This window comes from Salvelinus alpinus, chromosome 17, assembly GCF_045679555.1.
Source record: "Salvelinus alpinus chromosome 17, SLU_Salpinus.1, whole genome shotgun sequence".
Lineage (NCBI taxonomy): Eukaryota > Metazoa > Chordata > Actinopteri > Salmoniformes > Salmonidae > Salvelinus > Salvelinus alpinus.
In genome coordinates, this window is record NC_092102.1 from 20,377,144 (window position 1) to 20,397,990 (window position 20,847).

Sequence of the window (20,847 nt, forward strand, 5' to 3'; positions counted from 1 at the left end):
ATGTTTGGGATTCTTGCGGTCAATTTGCAGTCTACAAATTATTTGTAATTATGTTCCGGCCCCCTGACCATCCCCTCAACATAAAATCGTCCCGGGGCTGAATCTAGTTGATGATCCCTGTGCTGTGTTGTCAAAACGGCCATCTCAGCACAGTTCGGTTCAGCACGGATGAAACGTCCAACTGTTTCATCGTGGCTCCCCTTGCCAGTGCAAATGCAGTCTTAAAGAAAACCGCACAATCATTAATCGTATGATGATCTAGCGTGCTAACATTTTACTGTTAATTTTCTATCGTATGGTAGAGCTAAATAAATCAAATTTTTCGTCAGGATTTATTATGAAATATCGTTTTCGCTTTCCCACATCCCCTCGCCTTTGCTCCCTCCCTTTCTCCCCCACACACGCAGGCATTCATACACATACGCGACCCCTCCCCCCTTCCATCATTTTCTCATCTCCCTTGCTCACTCTCTTCTCTAAAACAAACATGGCCGCTAAATCTGATGGTGCACCCGTCTCGTTGCGAAATGACATCCCGCCCGAGTGCCTGTCCGGTTCAGCTCAACGTTCGCCTCAGTGCCACCCTGCTAGGAAGCGCTACTCGCTCCTCGACTGCAGCTGGACGATATGTGCACTTTTGGTGTTCTTTTCGGACGGGGCCTCAGACCTGTGGCTGGCCGCGGACTACTACCTCAGGCGGAACTACTGGTGGTTTGCATTGACACTGGTCTTCGTGACAGTTCCATCTGTGGTGGTTCAGGTGTTGAGTTTTAGGTGGTTCGCCTATGATTATTCGGATACCAACGACAGTAGCACAGCCGCAGCTGCCGTGGTCGCAGCATCCGGAGCGAAGAGCCATTTCAGCACCAAGGACAGCGAGCAAGGGGGCGCTGGCCGTGATGCTGCGGTCGGGGCTTTGCCTACGACCGGCACTATGGGAGGCGCACGGGGCTGCTGCAGAGCCCTTATGTGGCTCTTTCAATGCTTCATCCATATATTTCAGCTAGCACAGGTCTGGAGGTAAGATCACTCATACACGGATACTGTCCTGGCTTGAACGTGTGTGTTTGTGTGTGTGTGTGTGTGTGTGTGTGTGTGAGAGAGAGTCAAGGGTTCTGCTTAGATGGTGATCAAAACATTCTAGTATCCCTACTAGGCTACTATGTTTGGGTTTGTTGTAACAGCTCAATTTGAAACATTATTGTTAAAACATTTCCTAATTTCAGCCTTTTCCCTACTAAACTAAACTCGCCCAGAGAAGGCTACTCTATTCACAAAGTATTTTGTATCGCTTTCTTTGACGTCTGGTAACGAGGTTAGGGAGTTGTAGGCTCCTCCCCCCTCACGAGCTTCTAGGTCAATAATCTCCCGGGGAAAATTGTCTACTCATCCACACCATTCGCTTTATGAACACACAAATCCCATTTGTCTTCCTTCCATCGTTTGAGTGTGAAAGTGTCGGATCTTCTGTGAGATGGGGAGTGTTAGGATTTGATATCAGGACATGGATTTCCTATGTTATGGATTTTCTATCTATGCCATGCATGCCAATAATATTGTGAAAAATAGGCTAGACATGTTAGGAGGATGTAACAAATATATCTTAGCCTCATTGCATTTCACATTGCAGATGTATTGCTCTGTAGGTCTACTCAGCCACAGATACAGTAGTCTTCAGAATCAGCCACAGATACAGAAGTAGTAGTCTTCGGAATCAGCCATAGTCTGTGATGATTGGTTTTGACAGGCTCTAGCTGTTGCCTTGAGGCTAATAGTATTTACAGCAGCCAGTGATATGGACCTCAGAGGCAAATCATTAATTCTCTATGTCCTTCTATCCCCCACCCTCTCTCTCTCTCTTTCTCTCTCTATCATTGTTCCCCTGGGACAGAAAGTAAGTTTACATAGCTAGGCAACTGTATGTCAATTACATGTGAGGGATCGACCTTTAGGTCAATTCACTGTCACTTGAATGAGTCTGCAGGCACATGATCTACTGTAGAAACACGATTTGAATAGACAACCACACCATCATTTCTTTCTTTGCAAAATCAGTTTTCTGCTCTTTTTCACTGCATCTGTATCATTAAACTCTGCATCATTGGGAAAAGGTTTGTAAGCAGGTGTTTCACTGTAAAGTCTACGCCAGTTGCATTCAGCGCATGTGATAAATCAAATTTGTTTTGATTTGATTTTAGATTACTCCATGGGCAGGATTTACATATTCTTTATTTCCTGGTATAGATTGAAACACGGTACAGTCCCGTCTGAGGAGTCTATTGAACGTCTCTGAGGCAAAGTGGTATTAGCTGTAATGCCATTAAAGCTGTTGTGTGTGCTCTGTTCCATGCTGCTGGTCTTGGACTGGCGTGTCTGCACATTAAAGAGGATTACCATTGAATGTTTTACCCTCAGGTGTTAACTCTGGAATTAACTGTCACTGATACACAGACAGACAGGTGCACTGGGATAGAGGCGAGTAAAGGCTAATGATGCTGTTCTGGGGTCAGCAAAGCATGTTGTCATTATATTTAAATCAGCTTGGATGATATTAGATGGGAGTGGCATGGCAGGATGCTTTTGGATCACTTAGAGAATAATCATCAGTGGGAAACTATAGCATGCATTTATGTGTGTGCTGTGTGTGTATGACATCCCCAGGCAGAGGAAACCAGAACAGAAAGGGTTATACTAACTCCCTCCTGGTTCACTGGGCTCATTGAGATACTATAGGACAGGGCTCTGTTTTTTCCCAACCTCCCTCTAGCCATCACCAAGCCACATTTAGTTCCTGTTCCTCCATCACAGAGACACATTTCTCTTTCACACAATCAGTCAGAGGTAATGACGCATGACAAAAACAGTCACTCCATTTAGAGAGGTTGAAGTCAAATGAGAAAGTATCATTTTATATTGTCAAAGCGATCACTTCTGTAGCCTGGAGAGGACAGGATGAAGTGACCAGACCGATTCATGCTCAGTGGCACTCTACCAAGAGACGACAAACTATTACCAGTTTTTCTGTCTGGATGGAGTGACAGCTCCCAGGCTGTCAGGAGAGTTTGAAGTTCAGTTGCTAGAATGAGGCTGGACTAAGGCTGCAATGAGCCATCTGTCTTGGAATGGTGCTGTCATGTGGATAAAACAGATTGATATGGAGTGTTTCTTGATAGCTGGAGATTCTTCTCTCACAAAAAATGTGACATGATTCCAATATCATACTCATGCCCTTCCCTCTCTGTCCCTATCTCCCCACCTCCCTCTTCCTGTCTGATGTTCCACAGGTATGTCCATGCCTTGTACTTGGGGGTGCAGAGTCGCTGGCGTGGGGACCATGAGCGTCGTCACTTCTACTGGCGCATGATGTTTGAGAGCGCTGACATCAGCATGCTGCGCCTGCTGGAGTCCTTCCTGAAGAGCGCCCCCCAGCTGGTCCTGCAGCTAAGCATCATGGTCCAGGCCAGCCAGGTCCTCCCGCTGCAGGGTGAGTCACGGTCTGAACACAATACTGTCCTGAACCTTAATAATTACTAGTGGCATGACCATCTCAAACTCCCCAATACAATCCACTGTGATGGCTTATCCTTGACATTGACACGTACTTTACCGTACTAATCACCATCTCAAACTACCCAGTATCTTGACACGTTCTATACCCAAACCCATTTATATTGCTTATGCCTATACCTTAATAATCACTCACTAGTGACATCACCCTCTGAAACTCCCCCAAACGTGACATCACTCAGTCAGAACTGCCAGATTTTCAATCCACAACATCCTTCATTTAAAAATACCTACACAAAGATGGGTGAAAGCTGACAAATTCTGGCATACTGGTCTGGATTGTAGGAATGTTTCCCCGGCCTGAAGCATTCCTTAGACTACAAAGGAGCGTTCTGCTTCACATGACACTCAGCTCAGCAGCGAGTTATTTTAATCTCATGACTGCCAGACCCTTTTACACTGCTAAACCTCTACTTTTTTCCCCTGTCTCTCTTTCTGCCTGTCTCCTGTCTCTCCCTGCCTCTATCTCTCTCTCCAGGCCTCTCAGCCTCTGCCTCGCTGGTGTCCCTGTCCTGGATGATCGCCTCCTACCAGAAGGTTCTGAGGGACTCCCGGGACGACAAGCTGCCCATGTCCTACAAGGCTGTCATTGTGCAAATCCTGTGGCACCTGTTTACCATCGGAGCCCGTACGATGGCCTTCGCCCTGTTTGCCTCCGTATTCCAGCTCTACTTTGGTATCTTCATTGTGGCCCATTGGTGCATCATGACATTCTGGATCATTCAAGGCGAAACAGACTTCTGCATGTCCAAATGGGAGGAGATCATCTATAACATGGTGGTCGGCATTGTGTATGTTTTCTGTTGGTTTAGCGTGAGGGAGGGGCGCACACGCTGCCGTATGCTCGTCTACAGTGTGGTTGTATTTATTGAGAACGTGGCACTCACCACATTCTGGTATCTGTACCGCGCCCCACAGACGTCAGACTTCAATGCCCTACTCACAGTGTGTATGGTGGCCAGTAGCTACGCTCTGGGGACCTTCTTTATGTTTGTATACTACTGCCTGCTGCACCCTGACGGTCCAATCTCAGGGTGGGGATGGGGGGTGCCGGAGGAGATAGCAGTGGAGTCCTGCCTTTCCCCAGCTTCCTCTCTCCCTCCAGATGTAGTGGCCAGCCCCCCCAGGACCCTGCAGAGGACTAAAGGGGGAGACCGTGAGCAGATGGGAGGGGCTAATTCAGACGTGTTTCTGGTACGAACACTTAAAAGAGGAGTCAAAGCCACTCTCCCACCCCTTGCCCCTAGTACAGAGGGGCCAGTCATCCGTATTGACTTGCCCAGGAAGAAGTACCCTGCCTGGGATGCCCACTTCATTGACCGCCGGCTGCGCAAAACCATCCTGGTGCTCGAGGGTGCTGCTCCGGTCACACCAAGGATCCAGTACCGCTGTCTAGGCTCTCCCACAGAGGTGATGGAGTATGAGACCACGGTGTGAACCGCAGAGAGTGCTGTTACTCAACTGGCTTCCAGCCAGCCGGTAAGGCCCCACAGTGGCACACAGCTGACTAACTCCCTCTGAGGATCAGTTCTTCTCCAGTTCTGCTCTGTCGCCCGTCGGTGTTGTGAAGCATCAAGGGTACACTGACAAGGAGAGGTGGAGTGTGTCCAAATGTTTTCACATCAAAGGTCTGGGACAGAGACACAATGTCTAATGTGGCTTAAGTAGGTGACTAGGTGAGGTGTGTATTTTGGGGTCAGTATAATTTCTCAGGTTAGGGGGATGGTACAGGGAGGGTTATTGGCCAGGGGTCAGAGGTTAGGGATCAGTGAACATGCAGAGGGACACAGAATGAGGAGCTGGGCTTTGTGGCTGGCTGTCAGAGGGAAACCATCCTCAATGAACGTGCTTCAAAATAATGTCCTCTCAAGCCAAGAAAAATACCATTAGAGACAATACCTAAACATATGAATACCTATGACAATATTTCTGTTAATTTATTATGATAATACACCATAACAGTAAATAAGTCACATGGGTATGCTTAATACATATCCATCTATTTGAGCTACTGGAACAGGACATTTTGACCTGAAGATGACAATGGAATATCTTACTGCTGTGTGTGATTTGTCATAGCTATTTATGCATGTTTAAGTAATCTCAAAGCCTTAATAAGTTGTCTAAAATCCATAGGACAATTTCTAAAGAGCAAGGGAAATTGAAAAAATTTATCGAGATGAATGTTCAGTACACTATGTTTTCTACAGTTGGTGTGGTATTACAACAACATTCCTGTAGTACAACACATAGGAAGTAGGCTGGATACAGAATGTGCAGGATTGCTGCACCATGGATTGCTATATTATGTCTAACTTGTCTGGACTCCGGATGCCGTGTATAAAATAGTTTAGATATCTTTCAATCTTCATGATGATGATACAGTATGTGCTTTGTGTGTATCTAGGTTGCCATTGCTCCATAAATAAGTGTTCTATCTGTCTAGCACTAAAACTTGAGCGTATTAACTTTAAATCCAGAAGAAGAAGACAGAACCATGTGGCTGAGAGGCTGAAACTGGGAGCAATTTTATTTGAGGAGCGTGTGCGCTTGTTCGTGCCCATGTGTATGTTGTACATTGGGGTTCATATGATATTGTGTTGTAGAAAGATGCTGACGCGTTAGTTCTAAATACTGTCCAGTAAACTCAATTCTCCTGTTAGCACGCAGATGAATACAGTATCTCCACATAGCCACAGAACTAAGAAGCCACGGCTCCATGTTGGTGCTAACTGTTGAGTCTGTGTATAACACCACGGCTTAACTTATACAGTGTTCTGGTCTGGATTCATCCATCAAACCATACTGGTTTGGCTGGGCTGTACCTCAAACACACATACCAGAATCAAAGCCTTAAACTGGTCTTTCCAGACTGTTGCTGATCACTGCAGAAAAAAAGAACAAAGACTTTCATTATGTTGTTGTTGAGAAAATAAAGAGCAATGTGTTTACCTTCTATGACCAAGTCATTCTTTCAATGTGTGATTTTCAGAAACCAAATGCATCCACAGTTATCCAAAATATAGTTAATTATCCAAAATATACATACATGTACAGTATATGTGGGAACTGGAAATCCATCTTTTAGGTCAGTTAAATACAGTTATCAAACTACTGTAGAATGGTTTAAATGTGAATCATACAATTAGACAGACGGACAGAGACAGATGGAGAGAGAGACCGAGCGAATCATTCTACTAAAGTGACAGATTGTTCTGATTAGATTGCCCAGTGGTAAACAGCTAAATCCTGTCTCGTGTAGCAGTGGATCAGTGGATTATGAAACACTACTCGGTTGGCTGCTGGCACCTGAGTCCAGCCAGAGGTCGTTGGGCCAGGTGGGGCTGTGTCCACAAAATTATTTATTATTTATCATCATTTTCAACCGAAAACACTTCCCAGCCACTCTTATCTCATATAGGGGCACAATATTGAAAATCTGCAGCACAATGTAATTCAATATAAATGATCACTGAACTTCTCAATATAGTTGGCTATTATAAATAAGATCCCTATACTTACCATGAAGTGCACTGATTGGTGAAATGAAATTAGTAATAGCACCATAATAATTGATGTAAAAATATATTGGTTAAGATTTCCAAAGATGTCCAATGTTTTGCTGAATAAATGCATGGGATCTAATGTATAACAATACCTTGGCTATGCCTATGATGTATCTATCCGTTGTACCTACAGTATGTATCTCTATCCATTGTAACGATGTATCTATCTGTTGTACCTACAGTATGTATCTCTATCCATTGTAACGATGTATCTATCTGTTGTACCTACAGTATGTATCTCTATCCGTTGTACCTACAGTATGTATCTCTATCTGTTGTACCTACAGTATGTATCTTTCTCCATTGTAACGATGTATCTATCCGTTGTACCTACAGTATGTATCTCTATCCGTTGTACCTACAGTATGTATCTCTATCCGTTGTACCTACAGTATGTATCTCTATCCGTTGTACCTACAGTATGTATCTCTATCCATTGTAACGATGTATCTATCCGTTGTTACAAATCCCTCTAGCATCTGTGGTCCTCTGTAGCTTAGTTGGTAGAGCATTGCTTTGGATGCCAGGATAGTTTGTTCATCCCCATGCATAAAACATATGCACACAAGGACATAGGTCGCTTTAGATAAAAGCGTCTGCTAAATGGCATATATACAATGAGTGTACAAAACATTAAGGACACCTGCTCTTTCCATGACAGACTGACCAGGTGAAAGCTATGACCCCTTATTGATGTCACTTGTTAAATCTGCCTCAATCAGTGTAGATGAAGGGAGGAGGCAGGTTAAAGAATGATTGTTAAGCCTTGGACAATTGAGAAATGGATTGTGTGTGTGTGCCATTCAGAGGGCAAGAAACATATTGAAGTGCATTTGAACAGGGTTGTGTCAATAACTGCAACGCTTTCCCTTGTGTATCAAGAATGGTCCACCACCCAAAGGATATCCAGCCAACTTGACACAACTGTGGGAAGCATTGGAGTCAAAATTGGCCAGCATCCCTGTGGAACGCTTTCGACAAAAGTGTAGAGTCCATGCGCCGACAAATTGAGCCTGTTCTGAGGACAAAAGGTGTTCCTAATGTTTGGTATACTCAGTGTACATCTCACAGCCAATCCGCTAGAACGAACTTATTTACATAATGATACGTCTGAACCAATCATCTTATGGTGGGTGTGGAGTTGTCCTCTCGCCGGCTAAATTCGTTCCTCAATACGCACTATCAATCATTATAGTACTAGAATGGCGACTGCTGCGTGCGGTCGTCAGTGTAAAACAGGCGGTAATACTGCCAAATCACAAAAAGAACATCTGCGAAAAGGTAAAGACTCACAACGGAGACAGGCGGCTCTTTCTTTCCTGAACAATATATCTCTAGACGGACGGCCTTTATATCATCTCAGCAATGGAAACCTCGGTCAAAGGGACGCCGCCGAGCTCCGAAGTCGAGACGCCGCCGGGGCACAGGCGACACCGTGCACCTACGGAACCTTCCCCCATGTATCACCCTACTTGGCCGGTGGCGCTGCTACTACTGTGGCGGGGATTGGGGGACTGAGCCCAGTCCTACCTAATTTGGGTATGTCTACAGACACGGGCGCAAGTGTTGCTGTGGGGTGCCGTGAGGTGTTGTTTGAGGGTGTAGACACCATAGTACCCCCAGATACCCCCCTGTCCCCTATTTCTGGACCTCAGACCTTCAATCCAATTGCCAAATCGCCATCTGTGCTCCAGACTCTGAATTCCGTGCCGGGGGATACACGTCAAAGGTGGGACATATTATCTAGATACACAATTTTTATAAGGGTGGTAAACGATCAGGGATCTGTTATGATGACCATCCGTCGGGACTGTAGGTGTAACTAACTGCTTTTGTATTCATTGTAACAAACATTGGCTGTTTCAACGTTTGACAGAATAGGCCTGATTTTATAAAGGTGTTCTTACTTCCGCATATTGCCAACAGGTACTTTCATTATAGAAATCAATGGTTATTCAAATAGGAACAGTTTACTAGACCTACCTTCGAAATTGTCGTTTAAAAAAAGCAACGTTTTTTCTCAAGGCAATAATATTATGATTATATATTTTTATATTGTCAGCTGTCCCATTGAGAAAATCGTATCTGGCTGTCAAGGTCCGATTAAAAAAAAAAAACCTTGCTGGCAGCTACAATATATCCCTAAGTAAAACTAAAGGCTCATCCAATTATTTGATATAGTTCTTACATATTTTGTTTATTGGGTTACTTATTTTAATAAAATGATCTTCTGTTTGTGTAAGTAAACATTACAATAGTTGTCAGATCTTGTCCTGTGTTTTCATCTCTCCCTCCCCTACCCCACATCTTTTTCTGTCTTTCTCTCCTCTGACGTCTTTTAAAAAACACAATTACTTCAATTCCCTGTCAGATAAGATTGTAATTTTTGCTTTGTTATTCAAATATGTGATGTAAAGAAATCTACAAGGTCTTCCTTTATTATTTCAAGAACATTGTTAATTCCCCTCATGTACAGACTTGGTCTACTTCCATATTCTACAACTCAGTGAGAAATGATATGGTACTACTTGCTATCTGTTGGTCCAGACATTAGACATGACTAATGTTGACGTTTTAATTGACAACTTTTTTGGGGTACTCCATTGTCGTAGATCACGGAATCATTCGGGCTCTCCAGGACCCGCAAGGGTGGCCAAGAAGGTCCACTTTATCAAGAGTATGAGGCAATATGACACAAGAGGCAGCAGGTGAGTTAAAGTAGTAGATGAGAATGCAGAAGATGTTGAGCAAACCATGTATTCTAATGAAATTGACAACCAAAACATAACACTTTCTTCTGTGGGATCAAGAAAGGCATTCTAAATGGCATTTCTGTGAATTCCATGACATACAGTAAATTAGTTACAATGAATTGATAATTGTAATGTCTAGAAAAGAGGGAAGAAGATTGCAAAGGCCTTAAGAGTTTTCCATGAAGTAACTTCACAGCCAGTTCTATACTAAGCCCTGTTGCGATGCAAACGCATGCATTTGGCTTTTATCTAAGACCTGCTGGAACTTAGATCGCTCACTTAGCTAGACTCCTAAATGAGTAACAGCAGTACTGTGTGAATTGAATCACCCTTGGAAACAAATCAAAACACCAAAGAGCTGTCCTGTGGAAATATAACTCTCTCTGGCAATAACAGTAAAACACCCCTTATGTAAGATGGGACTGAAATATCATGCTCAGGCTGCACTCAGCCTATTCTATCTCCGTTGAACTTCGTCTCTTACTCAATGTGTTTTCGTGAGTGAGTATAGGGCTACGGCTGCAGCTGTTAGGTTGTCTTTAGAAAGAAAAGTTCCCCTGGGGACATACATATAAGACATGCATCTAATCTGTTTCAACAAGGAAAACACAGTTTTAGAACCCCCCCCCCCCCCCCCCCCATTTCACCCTACCTGAAGATTACTTAATCATAGACAATATCACACCCATAGTTTCCTGTGTATCATGTGTCAAATGCGAATACAGTATTGCATGTTGCTGACACGTAAGATCGTTTAGCAATAACCAGAACCATGTATTTAGAGTTGGGACACTGAGGTTTCTGTATTATGTGACCAATTTTATATGGCACTGCAGCCATGTTAGCGCCCCATGAACAGCCTCAATTTGTCGGGGCATGGACTACAAGGTGTTGAAAGCGTTCCACAGGGATGTTGGCCCATGTTGACTCCAATGCCTGCCACAGTTGTCAAGTTGGCTGGATGTCCTTTGGGTGGTGGACCATTCTTGATACACACGGGAAACGGTTGATTGTGAAAGATCTAGCCGCGTTGCAGTTCTTGACACAAACCAGCGCGCCTGGCACCTACCATACCCCATTCAAAGGCACTTAAATCTTTTATCTTGCCCATTCATCCTCTGAATGGCACACATACACAATCCATGTCTTAATTGTCTCAAAGCTTAAACATCTTTCTTTAACCGGTCTCCTCCCCTTCACCTACACTGATTTGATGTGGATTTAACAAGTGACATTAATAAGGTAGCACCTTTCACCTGGTTAGTCTATGTTATGGAACACGCAGGTGTTCCTAATGTTTTGTACACATGGTAATGTATAAAATGAGTATTATAGTGCATTTACATGACACTTCAAAATGATATGGAGCCATGTTAGTGCTCCATTAGCATGGGGGAAATATTTAAATAATACTATGTAACTGAATTGGAACAATATAAAACATTCTAAAATGTGGCCCAACTCTTTAACATATGGCTCTGGCAATAACCAGTTTCCCAAAGATTCTGTCTTTGCTTATAAACTTGTATTTAGTCTATACAGAGCATTGAAGTAACTGTAAAACCATTGGAGTGGATGAGAAAGGGGATTTAAAAAGTGTATGTATTTCCCCCTTGGTGAGATAAGCTTCTCTTATCCAAGGTCTGGCCCGAGCTTTAGCTGCAAGGCTGAAATCCCAAAGGAGAGGCTGCTGGGCTGGCTGACGTATGTTATTGACTGATGTGTTGTGAGGACTGGCGCCTTTAGCGGCTGTGTGTAGATTTAGGCTGTCTTATAGATAGGCCTAAGTGCTATGGCTGGCTGTTTACAGTTGCTTTGAGCTTACTCTGTAAACTGTTAGCAGATTTATACTGCATTGGTTGCGTACACGTTTTGTAGTTTCTCACTCAAATGTCTTCTCTCGTGCTGCGGTTGACTGGCTGAAGTAGCTTTGTTGGCTGACGCAGTTTACAGTATACCATGTTTTTGTCCTGGTAATGTACATTATATTTTAGTCATTTAGCAGACGCTCTTATCCGGAGCGACTTACAGTTAGTACATTCAACTTAAGATGGCGAGGTGGGACAACCACATCACATTCATAGTAAGTACATTTTTCCTCAAAATACACTACATGGCCAAAAGTATGTGGACACCTGCATTTCGAATATCTCATTCTAAAGTCATGGTCATTAATATGGAGTTGGTCCCCTTTTTGCTGCTATAACAGCATCCACTCTTCTGGGAAGACTTTCCACTAGATGTGGGAACTTGCTTCCATTCAGCCATGAGCATTAGTGAGGTCGGGCACTGATTTTGGGCGATTAGGCCTGGCTTGCAGTCAGCGTTCCAATTCATCCCAAAGGTATTCGATGGGGTTGAGGTTAGGGCTCTGTGCAGGCCAGTCAAGTTCTTCCATACGATCTCACAAGCCATTTCTGTATGGACCTCGCTTTGTGCATGGGGGCATTGTCATGCTGAAACAGGAAAGGGCCTTCCCCAAACTGTTGCCACAGTTGGTAACACAGAATCGTCTAGAATGTCATTGTATGTTGTAGCAAGATTTCCCTTCACTGGAACTAAGGGGCCTGAACCATGAAAAACAGCCCCAGACTATTATTCCTCCTCCACCAAACGTTACAATTGGCACTATGCATTGCGGCAGGTAGTGTTCTCATGGCATCCGCCAAAGCCAGATTCGTCCGTTGGACTGCCAGATGGTGAAGCGTGATTCATCACTCCAGAGAATGAGTTTCCACTGCTTCAGAGTCCAATGGTGGAGAGCTTTACACCCCTCCAGCCGAACTCTTGGCATTGCGCATGGAGATCTAAAGCTCCCGACGAACAGTTCTTGTGCTGACGTTGCTTCGAGAGGCAGTTTGGAACTCTGTAGTGAGTGTTGCAACCGAGGACAGACTATTTTTTAAAGCGGTTCAGCACCCGTTCTGTGAGCTTGTGTGGCCTACCACTTCCCTGCTGAGCCGTTGTTGCTCCTAGACATTTCCACTTCACAATGAGAAGAGCACTTACAATTGACCGGGGCAGCTCTAGCAGGGCAGAAATTTAATGAACTGACTTGTTGCAAAGGTGGCATCCTGTGATTGTGCCACATTGTAAGTCACTTCAGTAAGGCTATTCTAATGCCAATGTTTGTCTTTGAAGATTGCGTGGCTGTGTGCTCGATTTTTATACACCTGTCAGCAACGAGTGTGGCTGAAATAACCAAATCCAATAATTTGAAGGGATGTCCACATACTTTTGGCCTTGTGTAGCTATCAGCAAAGTCTGAGCTAGTAAGAGGGAAAAGAGTCAAGTGTGATTGTGTTTTTTTGCGGGGGGGGTGCTGTGGGATTATTTAACATGTTTTTGGAAGATGGTCAGGGACTTTGCTGTCCTAGTTTCATTTTACTTTGAGTCATTTAGCAGATGCTCTTCTCCAGAGCGACTTACAGGAGTAATTAGGGTTAAGCGTCTTGCTGAAGGTCACATCAACAGATTTAGTCGGCTTGGGGATTCGAACCAGCAACCATTTGGTTACTGGCCCAATGCTTTTAACTGCTAGGCTACCTGCCACCCACAAAATGGTGCCCTTTAGTGTACTGCTTTTGTACAGGGGCCAGAGAACAGGGTGCCCTTTACTGACTAGGACTTTATTCCTTCCCTGAACTCTGGGCCTCCATGGCCTTCTGCATCTTCTCAATCATCCACCCGGGAACCGTAAAAGGCTTCAATTCAACTGGGATCATTTTCAGGTCAGGGCAATGTTTGTAATCGTTCCTCAGAGACAGGTCCTGGACATACTCTTCAATAAGGAGATGGGCCATCTTTCCACCTGTGGCTCTCATATGCTGTCTCTCTGCCAACCAGTGTTTGTCCTGGGCATCGGCCGTATACTTGAGGTCAGCATGTTTTATGTGAAGTCCTTCCTCTGGTGCCACCCATTCCTAAAGCCTTGTTTGCTCTGGACCCAAGACCAAATGTGCTCCCTTCATTCAGTCTGGAAGGGTCCCATTTTGGTCCCTCAGGCGTTATGGACTCTGATGTCTTGGACTTAGGCAGATTGCTAAATGTAACAGGCTTGTCAGAGGAACCGACAGGAGCTGTTGTGCGCCCTCTCCGCTTTTTGGAACAGGGTTGGTCCTTTGACTGGCCTCATCCTCCAGTTACGCCCACTTGACTGGAGGCTCAGGACCAGGACTTGCCACTGCCTCTTTGTACCCATCTGAGAAGACCTGTTTGGCAGTTTCTGCAGGCTTCTCGGATCAGTTGCTCGGTCTGTACGTCCTCTTTTGTTCCTCTTCAGGAGGAAGCTGGTTCCACCATTGGGGTGCCAGGACAGAGAAGAGGTTGGGCTGAGCGGGAGCTGCCTTCCCTTAGGGGCGGGAGTACCAAGAGACCAGAGGTGGCAGAACAGAGTACTCTGGTTGGGTTAGTAGGGTTTGAGCAGAACCTGAAAGTAGGGAGAGGCAGTTCCTCTTGCTTCTCCGTAGGCAAGTACCATGGTCTTGTAGTGGATGCGAGCTTCTACTGGAAGCCAGGGGAGTGTGCAGAGGAGTGTGGTGACATGGGAGAATTTGGGAAGATTGAACACCAGGCGTGCTGCAGTGTTCTGGATAAATTGTAGGGATTTGATGGCACAAGCGGGGAGCTAAGGCAACAGTGAGTTGCTGTAGTCCAGACGGGAGAAAACAAGTGTCTGGATTAAGACCTGCGCCGCTTCCTGTGTGTGAGAGGGTCATACTCTACAGATGTGGTAGAGCATGAACCTGCAGGAGCGAGTCACTGCTTTAATGTTTATTGTCCAGGGTCACGCCAAGGTTCTTTGCATTCTGGAAGTGGGACACCGTGGAGTTGTCAACCGTGATGGAGCGGTCTTGGAGCTGACAGGCCTTCCCCAGGAGGAAGAACAACTTCAGAGCCTGAAATGCCCAGTCCCTGAGGGTGGAGAGGAGGATCTGATGGTTCACGGTGTCGAAGGCAGCGGATAGATCTAGGAGGATGAGGAGAGAGTCAGCTTTGGCAGTGCTGTGAGCCTCCGTGACACAGTGCTCATCTCTGTCAGTCTTGGTTAAGTGACCCGTCTTGAAGCCTGACTTGTTAGGGTCAAGAAGATTGTTCTGAGTGAGATAGTTGGTCAGAGACAGCACGCTCAAGTGTTTGGGAAAGAAGGCATACTGGTCTGTAGTTTTTCTTTTACATCAGAGGGTTCAAGTGTTGGTTTCTTGAGGAGGGGAGCGACTTGGGCCATTTTGAAGTCTGAGGGGATGCAGCCAGTGGTCAGGGATGAGGAATGGGAGGAGGGGATGCAGCCAGTGGTCAGGGATGAGGAATGGGAGGAGTGGATGGGGTAGTGCGGCAGGTTGTCTGGCGGCCGGACCTCACTAGTTGCAGGATTTTATCTGGAGAGAGGGGAGAAAGAGGTCAAGGCATAGGGTAGTTCTGTGTGAGTGAGACCAGTGGACTCAATAGGCTGAGTTAATAAGGAGTGGATGTTGTCAACTTTCTTTTCAAAGTGGTTGAACGAGGAATGAGGATTAACGAGGGAGTAGAAGGTGGAAAAGAGTTTCCTAGGGTTAGAGGCAGAAGCTCGACATTTATAGTGGTAGAAAGTGGCTTTAGCAGCAGATACAGAGGAAGAGAAGGTAGAGAGGAGGGATGATAGGTCCTCTGTAAGTTTTCACTCAGCTGCCCACAGCCCTGTTCTGTAAACTCGCAATGAGTCACTCAGTCACGGAGCAGGAGGGGAGGGTCGAGCCGGCCGGGAGGAAAGGGGACAGTGCAAGTCATAGGATGTGGAAAGGGAGGAGAGTAGGGTCAAAGAGGCAGAATCAGGAGACTGAAGGGAGAAGGATTTAGCAGAAGGGAGAGATTATATTATAGAAGAGGAGAGAGTAGTGAGGGAGAGAGAGCGCAACGATTGCAATGGTGCATGATTATCTGAATAGGGGCTGAGTTGCTAGGGTTGGGGGAACATGAGACAGAAAAGGAAACCGTAGTGATCAGAGACCTGGAGGGGGGGTTGCCGTGAGATTAGTAGGCGAACAGCCTCTAGTAAAGATGAGGTCAAGGGTATTGCCTGCCTTGTGTACTTATTGTACTAATAAGTGCAGTACTAATGCTGTAGATGGCTGTAGTGTGACTGTAGCTGTTTCTGTAGCCTGACACTGCGTATGTTTTGTGTGCCTGTACTTGCTATCTATGTCCTGCAGGATTATGCTGATTTGTGCCAAGCGGTCTCTATGTGCTGCTTTCTCAGTGCTGCCCTATGGAGAATGTATTCACCTCAGGTACAAACACACAACCCCAACCAACTACAGGTGTCATGTATCGCCCTCAGGAAAGGAGTTGCGTTATTATGATCTCAGGCTTTAACGTGGAGCTACATGATGGTGACATGAGTAGTTTCTCTTCCTGCCCACCCAGTGACCCAAAGCTGGATGCTCAGAAACAACGGCTGTCCTCTGGGGTTGGCTCTGACCTGTTCCCTGGCCTGGAAGGCCTTGGGGTGGAGCTAGGGGCATATGGAAAGGTAAGGTTGAACTGGAGAGTGCGATTACGTACTATCTGTCTGTGCTTTGTGTTAGTTAACATGTATCTTTCCTCATCAGACGGTATCGTACGCCAGATTCCTTTTCCCAACTAATGCCCTGGTGAGGTCGAAGAGCAGTGGACCACTAGAGCCCAGCACAACACAGACACCCCTGTCCCGTTACCGAGGCAACGGCCAGAAGAACTACACCAACCCGTCTCGACTCAACAGCACCATAGGACAGGACCCGAGTACGCTCCACTTCACTAGAATAGAGGCTTACATGCACTCTCTCTCTCTCTCTCTCCTCTGGCAAATTGTTTTTGCAATCATTACTGTGTGTGTGTTCTCATTTGATTTAATCCCCATTTTTACAGGTATAGAAGACCTGACAGACTATGATCCTTACCTACTCAGTGACCCTCAGTGGCCTTGCGGGAGACACAAGAGAGTTCTTATATTTGCATCCTATATGGTAAGCGTTCATATAAAATGATACATGTAACACACACCTCAACACATGACTTTGTGACTAGACAATACATCACAAGACACACTGACAGTCCAGAATGCACTTATTTTGTACAGTAGCACCATTATAAACTAAAACAATAAAGCAATTGTATGACTAGTAAACTTTACTGCACATAATAAAAATGACATGTTATACCATGGCATTGTTGAGTAATTGTTTCTGATTGGCTTAAAGGGCATTCTAGAGCATGCATTATTTCCCTATAACACACGGTACAATTAAATGGCTATAGATATTACATGTTCTATGTTGGAACTGCTTTTAAAAGCGAAAGTCGAATTGGAAACATTTATTGGTATTGTTGAATTTGATCTTCATAATAGCAAGCTAGGACTGATGGTTTGGTTAGCTAAACTACCAAGTCTCTTTGGTTACCAAGGCAACTACTGTCAACTTGCTAGCTACTTCAGTGGATGTTGAACACATTTCTACCTGCAAATGAAAACATTTCTAGTGGTAAATTATAGCCATGGTATAAAAGGAATAATCAACTCGGGGCTCTACGCGTTCTCTGGAAAATAATGCAACTCCGTGGAAGGACAGTTCCACTCCGAACACACCTTCCACGTCGATCATTATTTTCCAGAGAACACAAAGCCCCTCGTAGATGATGGAATCTCTTACATGGAATCTCTATAAATAGGATGAAAGCGAAGTTCTCATATTTATCAATCAAATTTCAATCAAATGTATTTATAAAGCCCTTTTTACATCGGCCGATGTCACAAGGTACTATACAGAAACCCAGCCTAAAACCCCAAACAGCAAGCATTGCAGATGTAGGAGCAGGGTGGCTAGGAAAAACTCCCTAGAAAGTCAGGAACCTAGGAAGAAACCTAGAGAAGAACCAGGCTCTGAGGGGTGACCAGTCTTCTTCTGGCTGTGCTGGGATGAGATTATAACAGTACATGGCCAAGATGTTCAAACGTTCATAGATGACCAGCAGGGTCAAATGATAATCATAATCATCACAGTAGTTGTAGAGGGTGCAACAGGTCAACACCTCAGGAGTAAATGTCAGTTGGCTTTTCATAGCCGAGCGTTTAGAGTTAGAGACAGCAAGTGCGGTAGAGAGAGGGAGTCGAAAACAGCAATTCTGGGACAAGGTAGCACGTCGGGTGAACAGGTCAGGGTTCCATAGCTGCAGGCAGAACAGTTGAAACTGGAGCAGCAGCACTACCAGGTGGACTGGGAAAAGCAAGGAGTCATCAGGCCAGGTAGTCCTGAGGCAAGGTCCCAGGGCTCAGGTCCTCCGGAAGAGGGTGAGAGAGAGAGAATTGGAGGGAGCATACATAAATTCAGACAGGACACCGGATAAGACAGGAGAAATACTCCAGATATAACAGATATAACCCTAGCCCCCCGACACATAAACTACTGCAGCATAAATACTGGAGACTGAGACAGGACGGGTCGGGAGACACTGTGGCCCCGTCCGGCGATACCCTCAGACAGGGCCAACCAGACAGGATATAACCCCACCCACTTTACCAAATTATAGCCCCCACACCACTAGAGGGATATTTTCAAACCACCAATTTATTACCCTGAGACATGGCTGAGTATAGCCCACAAAGATCCCCCCCACGGCACAAACTCGAGGGGGGCGCCAACCCGGACAGGACGATCACGTTAGTGACTCGGCCCACTCAAGTGACGCACCCCTCCTAGGGACGGCATGGAAGAGCACCAGTGACTCAGCCCCCGTAATAGGGTTAGAGACAGAAAATCCCAGTGGATTTTGGGGAACCGGCCAGGCAGAGATGGCAAGGGTGGTTCGTCGCTCCAGTGCCTTTCCGTTCACCTTCACACCCCTGGGCCAGACTACACTCAATCATAGGACCTACTGAAGAGATGAGTCTTCAATAAAGACTTAAAGGTCGAGACCGATTCTGCGCTTTCACATGGATAGTCAGACTATTCCATAAAAATGGCGCTCCATAGGAGAAAGCCCTGCCTCCAGCTGTTTGCTTAGAAATTCTAGGGACAATAAGGAGGCCTGCGTCTTGTGACCGTAGCGTACGTGTAGGTATGTACGGCAGGACCAAATCGGAGAGAAGCCTATGTAATGCTTTGTAGGTTAGCAGTAAAACCCTAATCAGCCCTGGCCTTAACAGGAAGCCAGTGTAGAGAGGCTAGCACTCGAGTAATATACAATTGTAGGGTTCTAGTCAAGATTCTAACAGCTGTGTTTAGCAGTAACTGAAGTTTATTTATCTTGTTCCCTGTCTTCCAGACGACTGTTATTGAGTATGTGAAGCCGTCGGACCTGAAAAAAGACATGAATGAGACGTTCAAGGAGAAGTTCCCCCATATCAAACTGACCCTCAGCAAGATAAGAAGGTGCAGACATGAACACAGATGTACACACAAGACAAGTTTTTTTTTTTTTTTTAAATCCACTGTCTATCTGTCTGAAACTTCCCTTTGTATCTTTGTCTCCAAACCATGCATTTACAAATGCAAATCCTGCATACCTGCCTTCCATGAACACCCATGTGTAACCAATAACCTCTCCTGTTTGACAGCCTGAAGCGGGACATGCGTGCGGTGGGAGAGGAGTGCAGTCTGCAGCCAGTCACGGTGGCCATGGCCTTTGTGTACTTTGAGAAGCTGGTGCTGCAGGGCCGCCTGAACAAGCAAAACAGGAAGCTGGTGTCTGCTGCCTGCGTCCTGCTGGCAGCCAAGATCAGCAGTGATCTGAAGAAGCAGGAGGTCCGACAGCTGATTGACGTGAGTGACGTAAATTCTTACATGTACATTTTAGTAATTTCTTACATGTACTTTTGCTCACAGGATAACTAAGTTTGTTTTCTATTAATTGTTAGTGATCATAGTTAGATTCTTAGCCATCTTAACACTACAACCCCCCCCCCCCCCCCCGTCCATGTTTGAGCAGAAGCTGGAGGAGCGTTTTCGTATAAACCGGCGGGAGTTGATTCCATTGGAGTTCCCTGTCCTGGTTGCCTTGGAGATGGGGCTCTACCTCCCTGACAGCAAGGTCATGCCGCACTACCGCAGGCTGGTGCAGCAGGGCTAGGCTGGAGCCTGGAGGTGGCCTGAATCACTGGCCTGGGGCCAGTTTGGATATTTAAGTCCTGAGGATATTGATTGGAAATGCTGATCCTGGATCATCACCTGGAGGGAGGCATTTTCTTCCCTAGAATATGTTTAGGTATAGCAGGTCAGCCCAGCTGACGTGTCCCTTATTCAAATTGGGGGGGGGAAATGGTTTAGGTGCTCAATATTTATTTAGAATTTTTCTTTATCATGATATGACGGTTAATTAAGAGTGTTTTCCGCAAAGATATTGGACTGATTTTTCTTTGTTTTGATTCTTATTGCGTTCGCTTGTACCAAACTTCTTTCTGTGGTGTGTATTGCATTCTGATCAATATATATATTTTTTAAACCATGTTTATTTGTACAAACAGTACAAGTTAAATATTTATTGAAAAATAGCTAAAACTGGGTGTGGGGTAGCATCCCAATGGGGGTGTCTTTAAGTACACACAGAGAGGAGGCTTTGATGTTGATGGTTGTCATATCAGTTTGAAATAATTTAATTTACTGTCCAAAGGTGCAGAAAAGTCGTTTTTATGTGTAAATTGTGCCTGGTGTTATCTTTGTTCATTTATAGCTCAAATCAGTTTATTTGTCACGTACACTGATTTGCAGATGTTTTCGCAGGTGCAGCGAAATGCTTGTTTCTAGCGCCAACAGGGCAGTAATGTCTAGCAAAACAACACACACGTACAGTACCAGTGAAAAGTTTGGACACCTACTCATTCAAAGATTTTTATTTATTTTTTACTATTTTCTACATTGTAGAATAATAGTGAAGAAGTCAAAACTATGGAATCATGTAGTAACCAAAAAAGTGTTAAACAAATCAAATTATATTTGAGATTCTTCAAA

The 20,847-nt window shown here is 45.1% G+C and overlaps 2 protein-coding genes and 1 pseudogene across 3 annotated transcripts; 2 read left to right on the forward strand and 1 right to left on the reverse strand.

Moving 5' to 3' along the window:
• Positions 1-311: 311 nt before the first annotated feature.
• On the forward strand, positions 312-5,139 carry xkr7a (XK related 7a). The gene is made up of 3 exons (XM_071347855.1): positions 312-1,020; positions 3,285-3,484; positions 4,046-5,139. Exons 1-3 carry the CDS (start codon positions 338-340, stop codon positions 5,002-5,004), a joined length of 1,842 nt encoding a protein of 613 aa, XP_071203956.1. The 5' UTR covers positions 312-337; the 3' UTR covers positions 5,005-5,139.
• Positions 5,140-8,268: 3,129 nt separating this feature from the next.
• LOC139542434 (CDK5 and ABL1 enzyme substrate 2-like) lies at positions 8,269-20,343 on the forward strand. 2 transcript variants are annotated; one of them, XM_071347857.1, is made up of 9 exons: positions 8,269-8,862; positions 9,746-9,841; positions 16,075-16,152; positions 16,289-16,394; positions 16,474-16,645; positions 16,772-16,869; positions 19,166-19,272; positions 19,458-19,662; positions 19,829-20,103. In XM_071347857.1, the coding sequence occupies exons 1-9, from the start codon at positions 8,336-8,338 to the stop codon at positions 19,967-19,969; spliced, it is 1,530 nt and encodes a 509-aa protein (XP_071203958.1). In that variant the 5' UTR covers positions 8,269-8,335; the 3' UTR covers positions 19,970-20,103. The 2 variants fall into 2 exon arrangements, with proteins under 2 accessions (XP_071203958.1, XP_071203959.1); XM_071347858.1 differs by lacking the exon at positions 16,075-16,152 and having other exon boundaries at positions 19,829-20,343.
• LOC139543195 (deoxynucleotidyltransferase terminal-interacting protein 1 pseudogene) lies at positions 13,516-14,431 on the reverse strand (annotated as a pseudogene).
• Positions 20,344-20,847: the final 504 nt, after the last annotated feature.